This window comes from Calonectris borealis, chromosome Z (assembly GCF_964195595.1).
Source record: "Calonectris borealis chromosome Z, bCalBor7.hap1.2, whole genome shotgun sequence".
NCBI classification, from domain to species: domain Eukaryota; kingdom Metazoa; phylum Chordata; class Aves; order Procellariiformes; family Procellariidae; genus Calonectris; species Calonectris borealis.
The window spans coordinates 17,537,490-17,553,968 of NC_134352.1; the positions used below are offsets into that span (position 1 = coordinate 17,537,490).

Below are 16,479 nucleotides of genomic sequence, written 5' to 3' on the forward strand. Positions count from 1 at the left end.
TATGGGGAGCACAGGAGGGATTATGTGTACACCTCCTTCAAAAAGCTTAGAGACAGTCTACGTAACCCTATCTTAGGGCAGAGGCAGAGGGAGGTGTAGCTGAGATAGACGGCATGCAGAGGCTGAAATCCTTGTACTCCCTCAAGCACAGTGATCACAGTAATAAATGGCTCTGGAACAAGGATGCACAGGGCATGAGAAGGCTCTGGCTTTCTCCAGAGCAGCTGGCCTGCACTGTATCCCACGGCCACACTCTAGCCCTCCGTTATTTTATTCTGTATTCCAGAAGTAATGACTCTCTCACTGTACATTACTTCTTCAGCTTCAGCAGTTTTATTGCATCTACAGGCATCAGTGCAAATTGCACCGAAAAGAATGTGATTCTTGATTTCGTAAGGTTTATAAATAATATTTGGGGCTCAGAATTAAACCAACCTTGGCAAGACCATTTGGAATGAGAGCTGTCCTGAACACAGATGTTGGTATTCCTGAAGGCTCAGAAATCAGCATGCAAGGTTTCTTTGCATGCAGTGCAAGCTGTGCACTTTTAAGCACCTCAGTGCAAAATATAAATGTTTATAAAGACTGTATTTAAGCTCCAGCTCATGCTGTCAGTACCTAAGGTTTACCATTAAAATTTCTTAGGCAGGGTCAGTAGCGCCTGACCCTTAATACCACTGTGTTGTCCAGCCTGTGTGTAAAATCCACTAAGATTCACAAACTAAGTAGTTCCCACTTCTTGATCTGGATCCAAAGCTGAAGATGTATTTCACTGTCTCCCTGTCCTGCGTGGGAATGTAGTCCAAGTCACAGTCTATACCAAGAAACCAAGCCACTTCTGTACATCTACATAAACAACCCAACCACCATGGCTAATAAAGACAATGAACACCCAATTCATTATGTCATTGCTACAACCAATATCCTCTGGAACTGAGATTTTCTCACTACGTAACTGCTTTGCAGTCTGGTGTTCGTATAAATCACACCAACTGGGCTATATTCTTTAAATACATTTAAACAACCGTTCCTCTTCTGAACCTGCATCGCTAGCCACAGTTGCTGTCCCTGTTGTGGCTTACATTACTACAAAAGAACGCCCGACAGGTAATGGTGATTTGAGGCATTCAGAAGGATGCTGTGACACATGGTAAATAGGGGCTAAAAGCTTTGCTTACTTTGGCAGTCACCCAGGCCATCTGTATTGCCATGTTCTATGTCCTGTTCAAATGCCAGTCTAAATAATAGAAAGAAACAAAACAGTATGAATAACAACAGTCACAGGCACTACCAGAAAGAAATTATCACATGTGCAGCTGAAATAAAGCCCCGCCATGAAACTGACCATTCCTTTGGAACTTCCACACAAAGGCTGCAAAATTGCAACATAGATGTTCGAGTTATTTGTTGTTGCTTAATGATTCCTTGGCTTCCAATGATGCTTTGTCTTTTTATTATTACTTTTTAAAAATTCACTGCATGCTTCATTGTCAAGGGAGGCAAATAGATTCGTATTTTTTAAACTTTGTTAACTCTATAGTATATGACATTATCAGGAGAAATTATGATCCTACCTTAACTTGTCCATATAGTAGACAAGGTGCACCAATACTTTAAGGTGAGAAGGAAGCTAACCCATTGGGTAGGTATTGTGTTGGGGGAAGACAACCTGCATTTCAGCAGTCATTTATGTACTGCACTGGACGAGGCTGTAGTGTTGTAAGGCTGCAGGCGTAAGGTCCAGTCCACAGAAGGCATTCCACTGAACTCAAGGGGCTCTATTGAAAAACACTCACAGGCTTCTCTAGCTGACATGCCCAGTTTACGCCTGTGATTTTGCCTGTGATTTTGGATAACTAGGGAAGCTGTTCTTCCAAGTTCCTGTACAGTCAAAGGTGAATGACAAGAGCCTTGGAAAACCACCAACACAAGCCCTTGTCTACATTAGTTAGGATCCTGCCCTTGAGGCATAACTACCCTTGCAGGCACCTCACTGCCACCTCCATGTTCTTAAAACTCCTGCTCAACTGTCACCTACTCCAGGGGAGCACCTAACACCTCTGCCTCCTGTTGGCTAGTTTAGAAGTTCACCAGACATCTTCACAGCTGGTCTGGATCCCCTCCCTAAGGGCTATGCACTGAACACAGAGAGACCTGCCTTGCTCGCCTCTGGTCTGCACTACTGCAAGCTGTGCTGCCTCTGTCTCGATGGATCTATTGATAAACACAGGAACTGCTTTTAAGAGTAAGGTCCAGAAGTCCCCTATGGCTTGCCATGGAAGTGCAAAAAGACTTAAGCACCTTGGGAATGCTGAGAAAACCTGATACGGATGCAGGTGCATTTTAACGTTATTCTACCAAATGTCCAGTCAGGAATAGTCTACCCTCAGTGGGGCAGTGGGGCTCAGCGGGGCCGGCTGTGGGGCTATCGAGGTTGTGTGATGTTTGTGCTACACTTACAGTACTACCTTGAGGAAGCATAGCTGTACCTCAGAGTGGGCAAGCGTGAGGTGTGTCAGATGTGGCCAAGAAATGAGAGGTCAGAAGTGGGACTGCTCCTTGCAAGGAGGTTTTAGTAACCACATTTAAACAAACCTTCACAGACCCTCATTATTATAAAATAATTAAATTCTACTGTTAAGGAAGGGGAGATCCAGCACTTCTCTGAATCTCTTTTAAGCTCTTACTGTGCTCTGTGATTCCTCTTACTAATGCACAGTAAATTAGGAGGACTGGTTTTGTTTTCAGTGGACAAATTGCTTCAGTAATTTAATTTGGATTCTATTGCCTCTTTAATCAGCTGTGATGGCTCCAGTGTGGGCTGGTCCAGACATAACCATCCAGTTCCCTCCTTTCAACAACACGCGGACCTTAGTACAGCTCTTTCGTTTTCTTCTTTCTCCTCTTTCAGCAATTACCAATCAGCTGAGGGTTCACATCAAAAAAATTTGTAAGACATTTCAGAGGTGAATGCAAATAAGGTAGAAACAAACACTTCCCACATTTTTCCTTCCCTAAGAGCCCCATGTTTCAAATAGCTCTGCCTAAGACCGCCTGGCGCCACCGCCAGAGCTTCGCGACTCGTCCAGCCAGAGCCCTTACTCACTTGGAGCCAAGGACCAGCTGCGTGCATGCCCCGCTCTCCTTCACCCATCCACAGTAGGGGTCTCTGGACGCTATGCAGGCCCTGGAGAAAGAAGAGCACAAGGTGGCATTCATGAGTGCTCCTGCCTTCCCTATGCCTGGCGCACGGGCTTCTGACAGCCTCCAGAAAACATGTACTTTTTGCATTTGCCGTGACGCTCGCAACGTCCCAGAGGAACCTTGATGACACAGGTGGAGAAGGCGACGTACAGGGCGCTGCTGGGCTTGTCAAGCTGCATGCCCACTATCCGCTTGTCCTCCACACCGTCGTAGCTGCACCTGATTCGAAAAAATGTGAGATAAGGTTATAAATGAGTTCTGCTGGGAAACAGGATGAAAACTTAATCATTCCTCAAGCTGAAAAAAAAAAAACCCAAAAAACTCCCACAAAAAAACCCTCAGAAAGGTAGAATTGAACAAGTCAAGGAAAAAGAATGCACAATAGCCAATAAAAACACTGATAGACATATAAGCAAGTATTAAAAATGCAGAGGACAGGGGAATAAGAAGTGGAGAGAGACGGTACACCAGACAAGCTTTCTGAGAGCCCTTCACTTTTTGTGTTTATTCTTCCCCAGCACTCGAAATAGCTGAAATTTCTGTATGATTATGGCCCACTTCAAAGGCCCCTGAGGCATATTTGAGGAAGACTGAAATGTGGGAAATTTCCCTTGGAGAGTGACTTGCTGGTTGTTGAGTTATTTGGAGAGGAATCAGGTTTTTTACAGGATTAGAAAATTAATTTGCAGAATTTCTGTTTTAATTATCCATCAACTGCTGCATAGCATGTGCTATTTTCTACACATACTGAATAAAAAAAATCTTACTGCAATGTAGAGACTGATAAGCAGACATCCCCTCCCCAAACAATTTAAAATTACTCAAAAAACTTGGCTTCTCTAACCACTTCCCTTTTCATGGGACAACCTACTCTCTGGGAAATCGGAAGATCAAAGCCGCCCATACATAAGTACAAAGAATCAGATACACACTTTTCAGGATTGTAAACGTTCATCTCCTCCAGGAAAAGGCTATCGTTTAGGAAACCACTGTTTCCCGTCCGTGCCAAGAACTTCAGGATTATTCCCTTCTCTGATCCCAAGAAAACCACGGTGTAGTTCTGATAGGGCCCAGCAGCAGAATCCACAGCAATTTTGGTCAGGCGGTATCTAGAATAACAATACAGTATTTTGCATCACTTGGGATCAGATTGCCATTTATTTTATCACTTTTTCCACTTCAGATAACTGTGTGGTAGCCTTCCAGCAACCATATAACGTATTTAAGCACTTTTCCTAGCTGAATAACCCTATAAGTCAACATAGACTGTACCAGTTTGGCTCCCCAAATGGTGGGGAATTTTCGTGTGTTTGTCTGCACATCCGCATGTCCAATAGCTAGCAGAAGTGTTTGCAGAAAGCTGAAGGGGTGCTAAGAGTCTGAGGCCATTTAGGAACTATCCCTCCAATCAAAAGCATGGTGACTTCTTCAGGCAGGGAAAGAAAATCAGCATAGTGAAATTTTTGATTAATTTCAAGCTCTGTCACATTAAAAGCAGCAGTAATGACAACTGACCTACACTCAACTTTTTTGGCAGGAAAAGCTGTGTAAGTGCCATAGTGAGATGCTAAACACCATTCTACTTCACTAAAAATAATCACACAACCACCACTAAGCGAGATCAGTGCTGAGATGATATTGAATCTTGGGATGACACAATTTATTGAAAACGAGCACTGGTGATTTAGTACCAGTTATCTGGAACTGGTGAACAAAGGAAAGTGCTCTGCAGAGCTTGCTGCGCTCGTCTTTGGTTGGAGGTACAGAACCTGACATAAAAACCTGACAGAAGATACATTGCTAAAACTAAGTCAGACCCTTGCAGAGCTAAACACTGCCTGGCAAAAACTCTACCATTGTACGGAGGAAGAGAGGAAAATATGGCAAAAGTTAGTCACATTATTCTGTTCACAACTGGAGGGTAGATAAGTAGTATAGTGACCACCGCAGAGAGTGGGAATGTATTTTCATAGAAAGGGGATGGTGTATTTGAGGCTTGCTGATTTATGAGTCTTTGTTCAAATCTCTTCATTATTATTTTTCTCTTGTTGCCATAGAAAGGATACAGATTATGTGATTACTTCTGCCTGTACACTTCTGTAAACATTAAAACATACCAGTACATATCCCGACAGACATCTTCATATCCTGTGAACATATCCTGCCAGGCATGTTTATATCCTGTGTACATATCCCTAGGCTGTCTGCTAATCCTTGCCCAAAGTTTTCTACAGAGCTGTCTCAAACACTGACCCATAAGCCAACAGGCAGGTCAACCTTCCCCGCACAGCATTTCCTCCAAGATCCCGTTTCAGCACAGCATGGTTGGAAAGGACTAAGGATTTTTCCTATCTTGAAAGCTGCTCAGGGAGTTCTGCAGCGTTTGTTCAGCGCTGCCATCGTTCTTAGCTGGATTCATGCCCAGCACACCGAGGATGTTTACAGAGTTTGAGAGTATTCTGAGCAAGACTATTAGCACAACTTGATAGCTACGATGAGGACAAGAGTTCACTTGGAGATACATACCTGACCATCGTTCTCAGGAACCAGGGTCGATTGACAATGGAAGGTACAGCCTCGTCCATCAGTGGATGTGTTTTGATGAAGTTCAGAGTATCATCTGGGAACTCGTTCGAGGTTACATATTTTTCTAATGATGTAGAGCCAGCACAACAACCGGGCCTAAATAAAACAAGAGGGTAAAGCCAGAACCCTTATTTGATGCCTAGTGCAAATCTCCTTTTGTAATGAGGCCCTCAGTGAAATCTGATGTGCATTACAAGGGTTTAAATGGAGGATTGAGAAGTCTGGTGGACTTCTATCCTTCTCTATCCTTCACTCAAAAGGACTTAACATGTCACCTAAAAGCACAAAGACATTTCTTCAGCAGGAGTGTGACACACAGAGTTTGTAGTTCATTCACTCACATGGACCCCAATAACTGCATGTGTGCATTTGGCTTGATGCTGCCCACTGGGCACAGGTGCTTTCTGATCTGTAACTTGCCTAGCTGACTGCTCTTTCCTGGAATAAAAGCAGTCCCTAACATACAGAAGGAAGTTGATTTTTTTAGCATGTGTGAAAGAATGCTGCTTTCAGTCCTCTTTGGACTATTGGAGAAGACAACCCAGCAAGCATCCATGTAAACATTGGTTTTATCCTTCTTTCAATTTGAATGAGATGATTTAAGTATAGTAGCACATTGAAGACTTTCACTGAAATATTATCTAATCATTCTTCGATAACATAAATGCAAATCTGCTCACCCTATTCCTAAAATCTACCCTGCTCCTCAGAGGTAACTTAACCTTCCTGTCTGGACAGGTCATCTCTACACAGGAAGCAGCAAAATGCTTTGCTCATTACTAATATTTTGTGGGTGATTTTCTCCAACAAAAGGTCCATTTGATCCCATTTCCTAGAGAATTATGATTCTTCAAGCCTTTGAGCCATGGTGAGATGGGAAGGTGAAAGATGGACCCACCCACCCATAAACAGGCTGCAGTGTCCAATATTCATCTGCTCTGACGTGGGTAGAGCCACTGACATCAATGGAGTAATGTCAACTTGAACAAAATATAGAGCTGGTCCTACCGTATCTGTTGCTCAGATTTAGATAAATATTCAAATCTCAGGTAACTAAATGTTATGTAGGAAGGTAGCACAGGACTGGAGGGGACTAGCTGTGTCAATGAGTCTGGTCCCACACAGCTGCCCAATGAACGCTACATGCAGAGACTCTGTGCTCTGCCTCTTGGTATCCAAAATCTTTTGGTTGTCTTGTAACTGCATATAGAATTAGCAATAGAGGGAGAGAAGGAGAAACCAAGGCTCTCCTAGGTCCTTGCAAGGGCACTGATTCACATGGTGACATTCCCAGAGAACTCTAGAGAGCAGCCTTCTGGCACCCTGGTGCCTAGGGTTTCTGTATATCTAATCTGGAGGCCTATTTCCTCCTAAATCCTAATCACATGATTGGATTAATCCTGTTTTAATCTCAAAACTGGTTTAATTGAGTAAACATAAAACCGAGTAAACCCTGCTGTGCACCTCAGCCAAAAAGGGAAGCGAGGCCCCTGAAAGGCTCCAGTATGTTTCTGAGGAATGTCAGGATCAATGGGAGCACTAATGTTTCTGCACCGTTCTCAGATATCCAAATAAGAATGACCTTATTTCAAAGGTGTCTTGGGCGTCTCATACATTTCAACATGAGTTTGAAGTAATGATTATTTCTATTAATCAGATTGACGGCCAAATGTTACAAGAAACAGTGTTCACCAATTCAGTTCATGTTATCTCCTACTGGCTTAGAAGGAGCAGTATTATCTTCATCATAACTGTTAGCCTGCTATTGGCTCATTCCACAAAGTCACAAAGCAATCTTCTTTTCTTCCTTCCTACCGAAAGAGACAATTTCTCCTTCTCCCTTCCCCCTTCCCTGCCAGTCCCTTCCTCTTTATCTGAGTAAGTTCCAAACAAACGACCTCGGAGCCCTCGTGCAGCCCTGCACTACCACGGCAGCCCATCATGTCAACAAGTTGTTGAACCACTGCAAAAAGAAGAAGAAAATCCAGCAACAGTGTTAGCAGGTTCCTTACTACGGCTCAGACTGAAAAAAGACACAGAATTTACCAGATTTTCCAGTCACCTCCAGGCTCTTCTCTTGAGTGCCAATCTCAGAATAAAGATAGAACAGCAATACTATACTCAGCAACTCTAAAATATGATGGGCCAACTTTGGATTTAGGTAGAAGCTCAGTTGCCACAACAGAGCTTCAGGTGTGTTTTTCTTTTGAAGTTATGCAAGGTATCACAGGTGATGTAAACATACTTTAAAGTGGTAGAGCTTGACTGAGATAAATGAATTTGCTTTATCTACATCCGTATCATATTCTCAGAGCAAAATGCCACTGGTGTAAATGAGTTAACAAGTGGCTGTCAACAGCAACTTGTATGAAACCGGTGCTTGTAGGAAATAAGAAGAGAGTGTAATAGAGGAGCCACATGCAAAGACGAGGGAAGTGGAAGCAGGGAAAACAACTCATAGGAGGAATGAGGTAAATTGAATCTCCATTTTGATGGAATGTTGTTTTTTTCTCCCCATGATGCATCCTCTGTGGCACATAAATTGCATGTTAACGGCAGAACAGCAAACGGCAGAACTGGTGCAGGCTTTGTAATGAGATATATCCATTACCAAACCAATTTGCAACAGGTGTGTAACTCACACCACTCTTGAGTGATGGATTATTCTGACCAAGTAGATCTGACGCTGGCCTGATTTATGCTACACGAATCTTGTTTAAGTGGAAAAGTTCTCACTTGCATACCTTAGATCCAAATGCAACTCAACCTCTATTTTACTGTTACAACATGTATCTTCAATTGTATGTACACCTTACAAGGCTGTTCAAATTGTCAAAAACCTCTGTGCTGTGTGCAGGAACAGAACAATATCACTATACATGAAACGTACCTGGGCTTGGGCACTCGTTCGTCAGGAACTGGTGTCCATGTGGAATCTGGAGACTTTTGTTCTTTGAATCTCCCAGTAAATACATTGGCAATGTCAAGCATGTCATAGGCACAGACTGCAGAGCCAGGGATGCTGCAAAGTGACATTTCCCAGAAATTGTTACTCATTCTGCAGTTATGCATAAAATCTTGAGTGAAAAACATGCTGTATAGAAGTCTTCCTGTCACAGGCTACTCAATCCTGAACTCTGTAACCTCTGAGTATTGACAGGAAAAGCCAGTCCCATGGAAAAGCCTGAAATATACCAATCAGCAGACAGCTTCAACCAGCACAATTTGTTTCAAAGCCTCTATAGAAAGAAGTAATTGCAATAATCTCGAAGAAGGGAAAGAATTTGGGAAACTGCGTATCACTGGCGATGCATGAGGAGTAACAGCCAGTCTCATTCAGAGCCCATTATTTGGGAATTTAAGTTCTTGTAAGTCACAACATCTCTTGGTATTAATTCTCACAGTCCCCGCCATGCCTCAGAAATACACTGCAGACAGTTCAGAAGTTGGTGCTGACCAAACTGGGAGTATGCTGCAACATGCCATTGACCTGGCATTTACACGTTCTTACTCCATCCTCCTACAGTCTGATCTCCACCAAATTTTCCCAACGGAAAGGAGTTAACTATGCTTAGGAGTTTGCTTAACTCAATGAGGTGTAAAGAGCTTATAGAAGCAAATTCACTTTTATTTTTAGATCATAAGGTTGTAAATTTCAACTTTTTGATTATTTGCATGCAACTGCACGATAGCATTGTCTAAACATAATTATATCCTTACCTACATACTTTCTGAAAGGCTTAGGGGTTTCCCATGGTCAGTCACTTGGAAGCATGAATTATTCATTTATCCACTTTTCATTTTCTTACACATGAACTACCGTATTTGTGTCTGACTTTCACCACTTGATTTTAACAGGTAAATAGCATGAACCCAGCTGGCTGAGGCTTTCAATTCTGCTTTTAGCTAGCAGGTTATTATACACCAAAGAAAAAATGTAGGAACTATAATACTGTTACAGAGAATAAACTAAACTCATAAAGGTATATAAATGATAGCAAAATAACTGTTTGAATATTAAAAGGTTTCAAAATGCTTGTTACTGAAGGAAACAACAAGTAGGGAAGCAGTATTAGTCTTACTTTGATCTCCACAGATTGTGTTTTTATATGGAAGGAAACTTCAAAGCTCTGTATTAACATGATACTACACAGCAAGAGTGTTAAATGGAGGCAACCACACATATGTTGATGTAAGAGTTGGTCAAGGGTATATCTGGCCACACACAGGACCTCACCCTAAAAGACACCTCAAGAACCACTCCAGCTACAAGATTTTGCATTTTGCTGAATTAAGTTCTAAAGAAAAAATAACCCTAAAATCTTGAGGTGTATTATTCTGAATTAAAAGCACTGAGAACTCCACAGCGATGGAGGGATTGCTGCGGTGAGAAGACTGCAACAGCTTTTACTCTTGAGGATGGCAGTTTGCGGGTCCGCAGTGTGATAAAGCCATACAAATGGAGTACAAACCATCTCCCAAACACAGGACTACAACCCATCACCAGCTCTTACCCTGGGTGACCTCAGGTAAGACTGGGGAATCTCTTCCAGCTCACTCTAGGGGGAAGCTTTGTTCCAGAGATCAAAGATATTTGTTGCACCTTTTCCTCAGTGGAGGAGGAATGAGAGAGGTGCATCTTTGTCAAAGGTAGGTTTGTTAATGAGGTGCCTCCAAGCCTATGCGCCTTCCTGTCATCTTCAATATCTGGCAAAAAATGGGGCCTATAAAATAGTAACTTGATTTTAACACCAAGTACTTAGATTTTAAAATGTAGGGTTTAAGGAAAAGTATTATTCATGATACACTACAGGAAATAATAGCAGAGCGGGAGAACAATCTCAATTTTGAGATAATCTCAAGATACGACCTATTTTCTGATGCTGAATCTCTGTTTGTTCACTTGTTTTTATGAAGCCAGTTTGCATAAAAAAAGATCATCTTAATTTAAGCCTGTATTCCCTATTGGTGGCATAATTATTCCATTGCAGTTCCTATCGTTTTGATGTCAAAAGCAGTGATTACACATTACAGGCCTGGGCTTACTCTCATTTGAACTCAGTTCTGTGCATGACCTCACTGAGGTCAGGCTTTGACAAGAGGTGGTGAGTGTATAGCAAAACCAGATGAATTTCTTCATAAAGTTTCCCTTTCAGCTCAAACATTACTCTGTGAAACAGCAATATATTTTTTAATTAGAATGCTACTATTTTTTTAACTTCTCTGGGAGACCTCAATAATTACATACAGTTACTCCTCTAATAACTTCTGGAGAAACATGTTATAATGTGTAACAGTAATAAATTCTTTGCAGATGAACCAATGCTTTTGGAAAACCATGTGAACAATGAAATACAAGTGTTCTGGGGACCCTACTCCCCAGCCAGCAGGACAGCATAGGATCTTGGCTCTCCCAGGAGAAAATGCAAGAGTCAGTAGAGATGCATGAAATAGAGGGAAGGAGTACCAACGTAGTTCTTGGGGATTTAGATGTAAACAGGACAGACCAAGCCCATTCTCTGTGAGAAAAAAAACATCTAATTTTCTTTTTGAATAACATTCTGCAAGTTACAGGCTGCAAAACTTCTTGGTGACCAGTCTGAATTATTCCCATGTAAAGAAAAGTAGGTCCAAGGAATGTCTCCAGATAGTAAATGGCTGAACCTTGCTCTAAATTATCAGATATAAAATGCAGTAAGTGATACCATGGTATCTTAAAATGAAACACAAACTATCAGTAAGGGTGTGGTACATAATAATTACATTGTATGAGCAATCATTTCTTGTACCTTCATAAAATAAGAAGAAACTGCAGTGAAAAGCAAAACATAAAGGAAGGTAAAAGGTTATTGCGCCTATTACCTATTATATGGAGTGGAGAAGGTTGCTAAAACAACATCCCGGCCATTGAAATGGATAACATCTGTAACTGCCTGCAATATGTTAAAGTAGAAGTGTGAATCGCCAGGAACTGAGCAGTTCAAACGAGCCTTGAGAAAGGAAGTCCACTGTTTTTCCAGCACTCTCTGAGATCCTCCCATGTCATTTTTGCAAACCTGAGCCACCCTTGGGAAAACTACCTGGAAGAAGTAGAGCAAAAATAATGGAGAAAGTGAAATGTTTGTTTGAACTAAAAGACTTTGTTGGAATTCTGCGTTTAAAACGTTTGGAATAACACAGCAAGGTGCTTAATTTAATCCCACATTTCCATAATCTGTGACAAATAAGAAACAGAATAAAACTCAGCTTTGGAACAGTGTGCTATAAAAGATAAGGCTGTGGCATTTACTATACAGTCATAAATCCTTCAGGAGATCTGTTCTCAACCCATATAAAACTCATTTCCATACAGACTGCTTAGCTTTCTATTTCCCCAAACAAAAGCACATTTTATATTCACAATCCCTGCAACCCACGCTGCCTGCTCTGTTTTCAGCACTTAAAAACTATGCAAATTTTGCTGGGCTTTTATTCCTGCCCTCCACCTTTGTGACCTTGGTCAGCTTTTCTGACTGCTTAGTCAGAAAGCTATTGTGAAATTAGGAAAAATGCAGAAAGTGTTTAATTATTCTTTGCAGAACAGCAAAGCACAAAATTCCTGCCCCTGTTTACTCAGCACTCCAATTCAGATTTCTTAAAGAAACATATGTCCCTGCTTTGGAATCCATTTTTAACAATTACCTACGATGCTGAACTAACTACATTTGCCTTGTGCTTTTTATGATTTGAGAAAAGAGATTCCAGCATACACCATCACCTTAAGAAAGCACCCTGTTTACTTTCAAGACAGTGCAATGTTTCCCTCCAACCGATCTTTTGGCTTGAGCGATAGGAATCTTCTCAAAACGATGACCTTGTCATTGTGATTTATGGTTCTCATTTCAAGGTCACTCCTAGCACTGGTCCAAGAATAGCATATGTTTTGCTCCACCTGAATCTGACAAAGTCATTCAAGGCAAAGTTTTTGCCCTTACCTTTCCCATGCTGTTGTACTCTACTGCTATTTCCCGGAAGAAGAAGTAAATGTAATTGCCATAGTCCACTGCCTGGACAAAGTATGGTTCTAGAAAAAAGACCAAGACATCCTATTTAGGCACTAAGTGCAGCATATTGCATACAAAGAGAAGCCAAATACATTCACACTAAACATCCAAAGGTGAAATGCCCGCATTGGCACACTTGCTTGGTTTTCAGAACTAGCAACATCACCACCGCAGAAGAATCACTGTCTGGGGACAGAACAGCTGGGGACAAGTCTGTCACATCACTGCAAGGTAGTTACATGTTTGCCACTAATACGTCTGCCCTGCATGGTGTACGAGGAAAGGTAAAGAGGCAAGATATGATGGCATGCCTGAGGGGTCCAAGCAGTGCTCTTTATGCCATGCAGGCTGTGTGTGGAGGGAATAACAAAGCATGTAACTGTTTCTGCCCACATGTGTCTGTAGCAGCAAGCAAAGTGGGACAGCTAAAGTCGACACCTGGCAAAACATTTCTGCATGCAGAACAGGACTTCAAACTATGGCTTTGCTCCTTGTTAAAATCACTCCAAATACTGACTATTCATAACGCCTACGTGAAGCTAAACAGCACCGTTCTTAACAATGAGGGCATTTAGAGCATAGAAATTGCCTAATTCAATGGCAGCTGTACAGTCCCTAAGAACCATAAAAGAAAGGCTTTGTGCAATATTCCCATAATTTTATTTTCATTGATGAACCTTAATGTTACAGAACAAACCCTCTATACTTCATGAAGCGTTGACTGTTACCTAACACAGTCCTGGGGCAGGAGTATTTTCAAACACAGCCCAAGCACACCGAGCCCAGCAAGTTCCAACCTTTACATCCAACAGCTGTAAACTGATGGATTTCAGCTTGGAAAGCTTGCTGGAATATATATTCTGATCTACCATGCTCACAGTTTCTGTTAGGTCCAGCAACTTGGGGGGGAAGAGGGAAAGAGGTAAAACAGATCAGTGTAAGTAAGAGATGTAATTTAGTTCCTTCTTTCTGCCAGAAAGCATTGGTGAAATGAAATGACAGAGGGGTCTGTCAGGAATCCAAGACTCTCATCAGAGATGCCGCTTTTTCCGTTTTGTTTGTTTATCTACCTTTCAACCACTTTGAGTCATGTTTAACTGTCCGCAGAGTTGGGCTGTCTCCAAGGCTCCGGTATATGACTGCATCTATTGCAAGGAAGTCGGTCACTGTGGCAGAATACAGCTTTCCCTCTGCGGAGGAAGGAAAGAAGAAACAAGAGGGGAGGAGCATTAGAAATAATAGAATTGCTTTCTCTCATCAGTCAAATATGATGGGGCAAACAAAATCATCACCATCTCCTTAGGAACACTGAAGGGAAAAAAATACAGCTATGTAAATGGGGCTGAGCACTGAACAAGCAAGTTTCAAAATGACAATTTCAGAGGCATGCTGTGGGAGAAGAAACCTTATTGAGTAATTCTTCTCCAGTTTTCTCTCCTCTCCTCTCCTCTCCTCTCCTCTCCTCTCTTCTCTTCTTTCTCTTCTTTTCTCTCTCTTCCTCTCTTCATTTACCTGCTTCTCAGTAGGTAAGTCATACTGAACTACCCTATCCAGTTTCCCTACCCTATCCAGTTTCCCTGTGGTTCAATGCTCATAAATTCTGCCTAGGTATGTGAGCAAAATAAATATGGGGAAGCCGTGACAGAACTGTTAGTTTTAACTGGGAGGGCAAACCAGACAGGTCTTAGGGACTGTCAGCTAATTGACACTTATGCAAATTTCTCCCTTTGAGAGTACTTCTCCTCTGCCAAAGATTACTAGCAAAAAATTAAATAGTGTGCAGGGGGCCCAGGTGAAACAGGCATGCAAAGAGATGGAAGAGGATTGCCTATCTATGTTTCTTTTCTAAAACATGTTTTAGACATTTCCCGCATGAATTATGCATTCATCTCTCTTAAAGAACCCGAGGACAAGCGATAAGAAAGAGTCTACAAAATGGCACCCCAAGGACAACCAAAAGATGCAAAACTATCAGGAGGTAAAAGCATGAGCTCCAACAACGTTTTTAAATTATATTTGTTGTCTAATCTGTTTGCAGGTCATGGCAACGGTGCAGGGCTGTTTTCATGTGTGAGACAGATCTTGGAACGTGATGTCTGGTAGGAGCACAAGCATCGTGGCATGAGGACAGCAACTTGTGTCTCTGTTGTGTCTACATAAAAATCAGCATGGCTCACATCTCCTTTGACAGAGATTATGTTAGGTGCTGGGCCTTGAAGGCACCAGCACTGAGGACATACCCAGGACAAAGCAGAGATGCTTCTATTGGTCAAGGTCTACTCATTGCACTTAAAGATGATGTTTAATTTCAGCTCAAGATTTAAAAATCAGACTGTTTTTTATTAGCAGGACTGTAGTCTTTGTTCTGAGCCCCACAATTCCCATAATTATTTGGCTATTTAAAAATGGTTTTTTTTTCTCAGCAAAACCAGAAAAAAAATTACAAAAAAAAGCAGATACTTAAAACAATTTTAAAATAGAATAAAAAGCTGAATTGTTTAGATATGGATGTCTGAACTCATGTTAATACAATCACACATTTATTTTCTTTCCTGCCAAGTTCCTGAAGACCATGTGACCAATTACAATTTGCACATATCAGCTGTAATAGCTACAGGCTGCAAGAAGAGCCATATTCATGTAAGTGCACCCAACAGACTCAGATGAGCTGGATTAGTGCCCTAAACTGCTCTGAAACTGCTTTTCACTGCTCTCTGAAAAGTTATCATGGGTATCAATATGTATAGCGTATCAAACTGATTTTCTGAAGCTTGCAGATTTACAGGGTATATTCTACAAGAATTTATTTGAACAGTATCAAATTTATTCTGAATCATCATGAAAGAGTATGATCATTTCCATAGATATTCTTCTTATTTTCAAATAACATGAGGACTTCTTCAGTGACACAGGGGGAGTCACCTTACCAAACTTCAGCTGCATGCAAGGTAAATGCTTACATCAAGTTGGTCATAAACAATTTCTTGGCCAGTATAGTGAGGAAGGCCCTTCTGAAAGGTGATTCAGACTGCCCTAAGGATAGGGAATCTGAGGCACATAGGATAAATTTTCTCTGAAGGTGTCTCTCTCTTTCCATGGTTTATGAATTACCTGCTACAATCAGAGAATTTCTACTTTATGTTCTTTTGACTGTAATTAAGAAATTACATACTACCACCATCACCATTATTTTTCAAACAAAAGGACCCATTTATTTACATTATAAAGAGTGAAAAAAAAATTGCAACATGCTATAAAATCTTTCCTTTGTAAGGCGGATAATGCCACCTTAAACACAGTAGTGCTTAATACAGTCCTTCGGCCACAGACTCAGTTGAGAGTGGCTGGAATACTTGCACGCTCTTAAATCTTCGGAGGAATAGCTGAAGTGTTTCTACGTGAGCACCCAGGCTGCGCTTTCCAGCACCACACCTGATGAAGAGGACTGACATTATCATATGTGACTTCTGCATTATCTTTGCCACCTATTTTACAGCCAAATCTAAGAAAAGATCAGCAGGGTTCACACTAAGAGAAGTCCAATAAAGAAACAATTTAATCAGGAATTAATGAAGAGAGGTAGAACAATACCATTTCACAATCAACAGCCCAAATTAACCCCATTAATAAGCACTCCCTTTTTTTA

General features: G+C 41.4%; 1 protein-coding gene across 3 annotated transcripts in view; it reads right to left on the reverse strand.

The window, feature by feature from the left end:
* Positions 1 to 16,479, reverse strand: part of SEMA6A (semaphorin 6A) — a 115,620-nt gene that overhangs the window by 32,235 nt on the left and 66,906 nt on the right. For all 3 annotated transcript variants that reach the window (XM_075136352.1, XM_075136351.1, XM_075136350.1), the window contains exons 8-16: positions 13,904 to 14,023; positions 12,765 to 12,853; positions 11,653 to 11,870; positions 8,681 to 8,812; positions 5,731 to 5,886; positions 4,137 to 4,313; positions 3,283 to 3,423; positions 3,107 to 3,187; positions 1,179 to 1,237 (exon numbers count right to left, since the gene is read on the reverse strand). In XM_075136352.1, the coding sequence (XP_074992453.1) occupies positions 1,179 to 1,237; positions 3,107 to 3,187; positions 3,283 to 3,423; positions 4,137 to 4,313; positions 5,731 to 5,886; positions 8,681 to 8,812; positions 11,653 to 11,870; positions 12,765 to 12,853; positions 13,904 to 14,023 (1,173 nt within the window). The remainder of the gene's footprint in view (positions 1 to 1,178; positions 1,238 to 3,106; positions 3,188 to 3,282; positions 3,424 to 4,136; positions 4,314 to 5,730; positions 5,887 to 8,680; positions 8,813 to 11,652; positions 11,871 to 12,764; positions 12,854 to 13,903; positions 14,024 to 16,479) is intronic.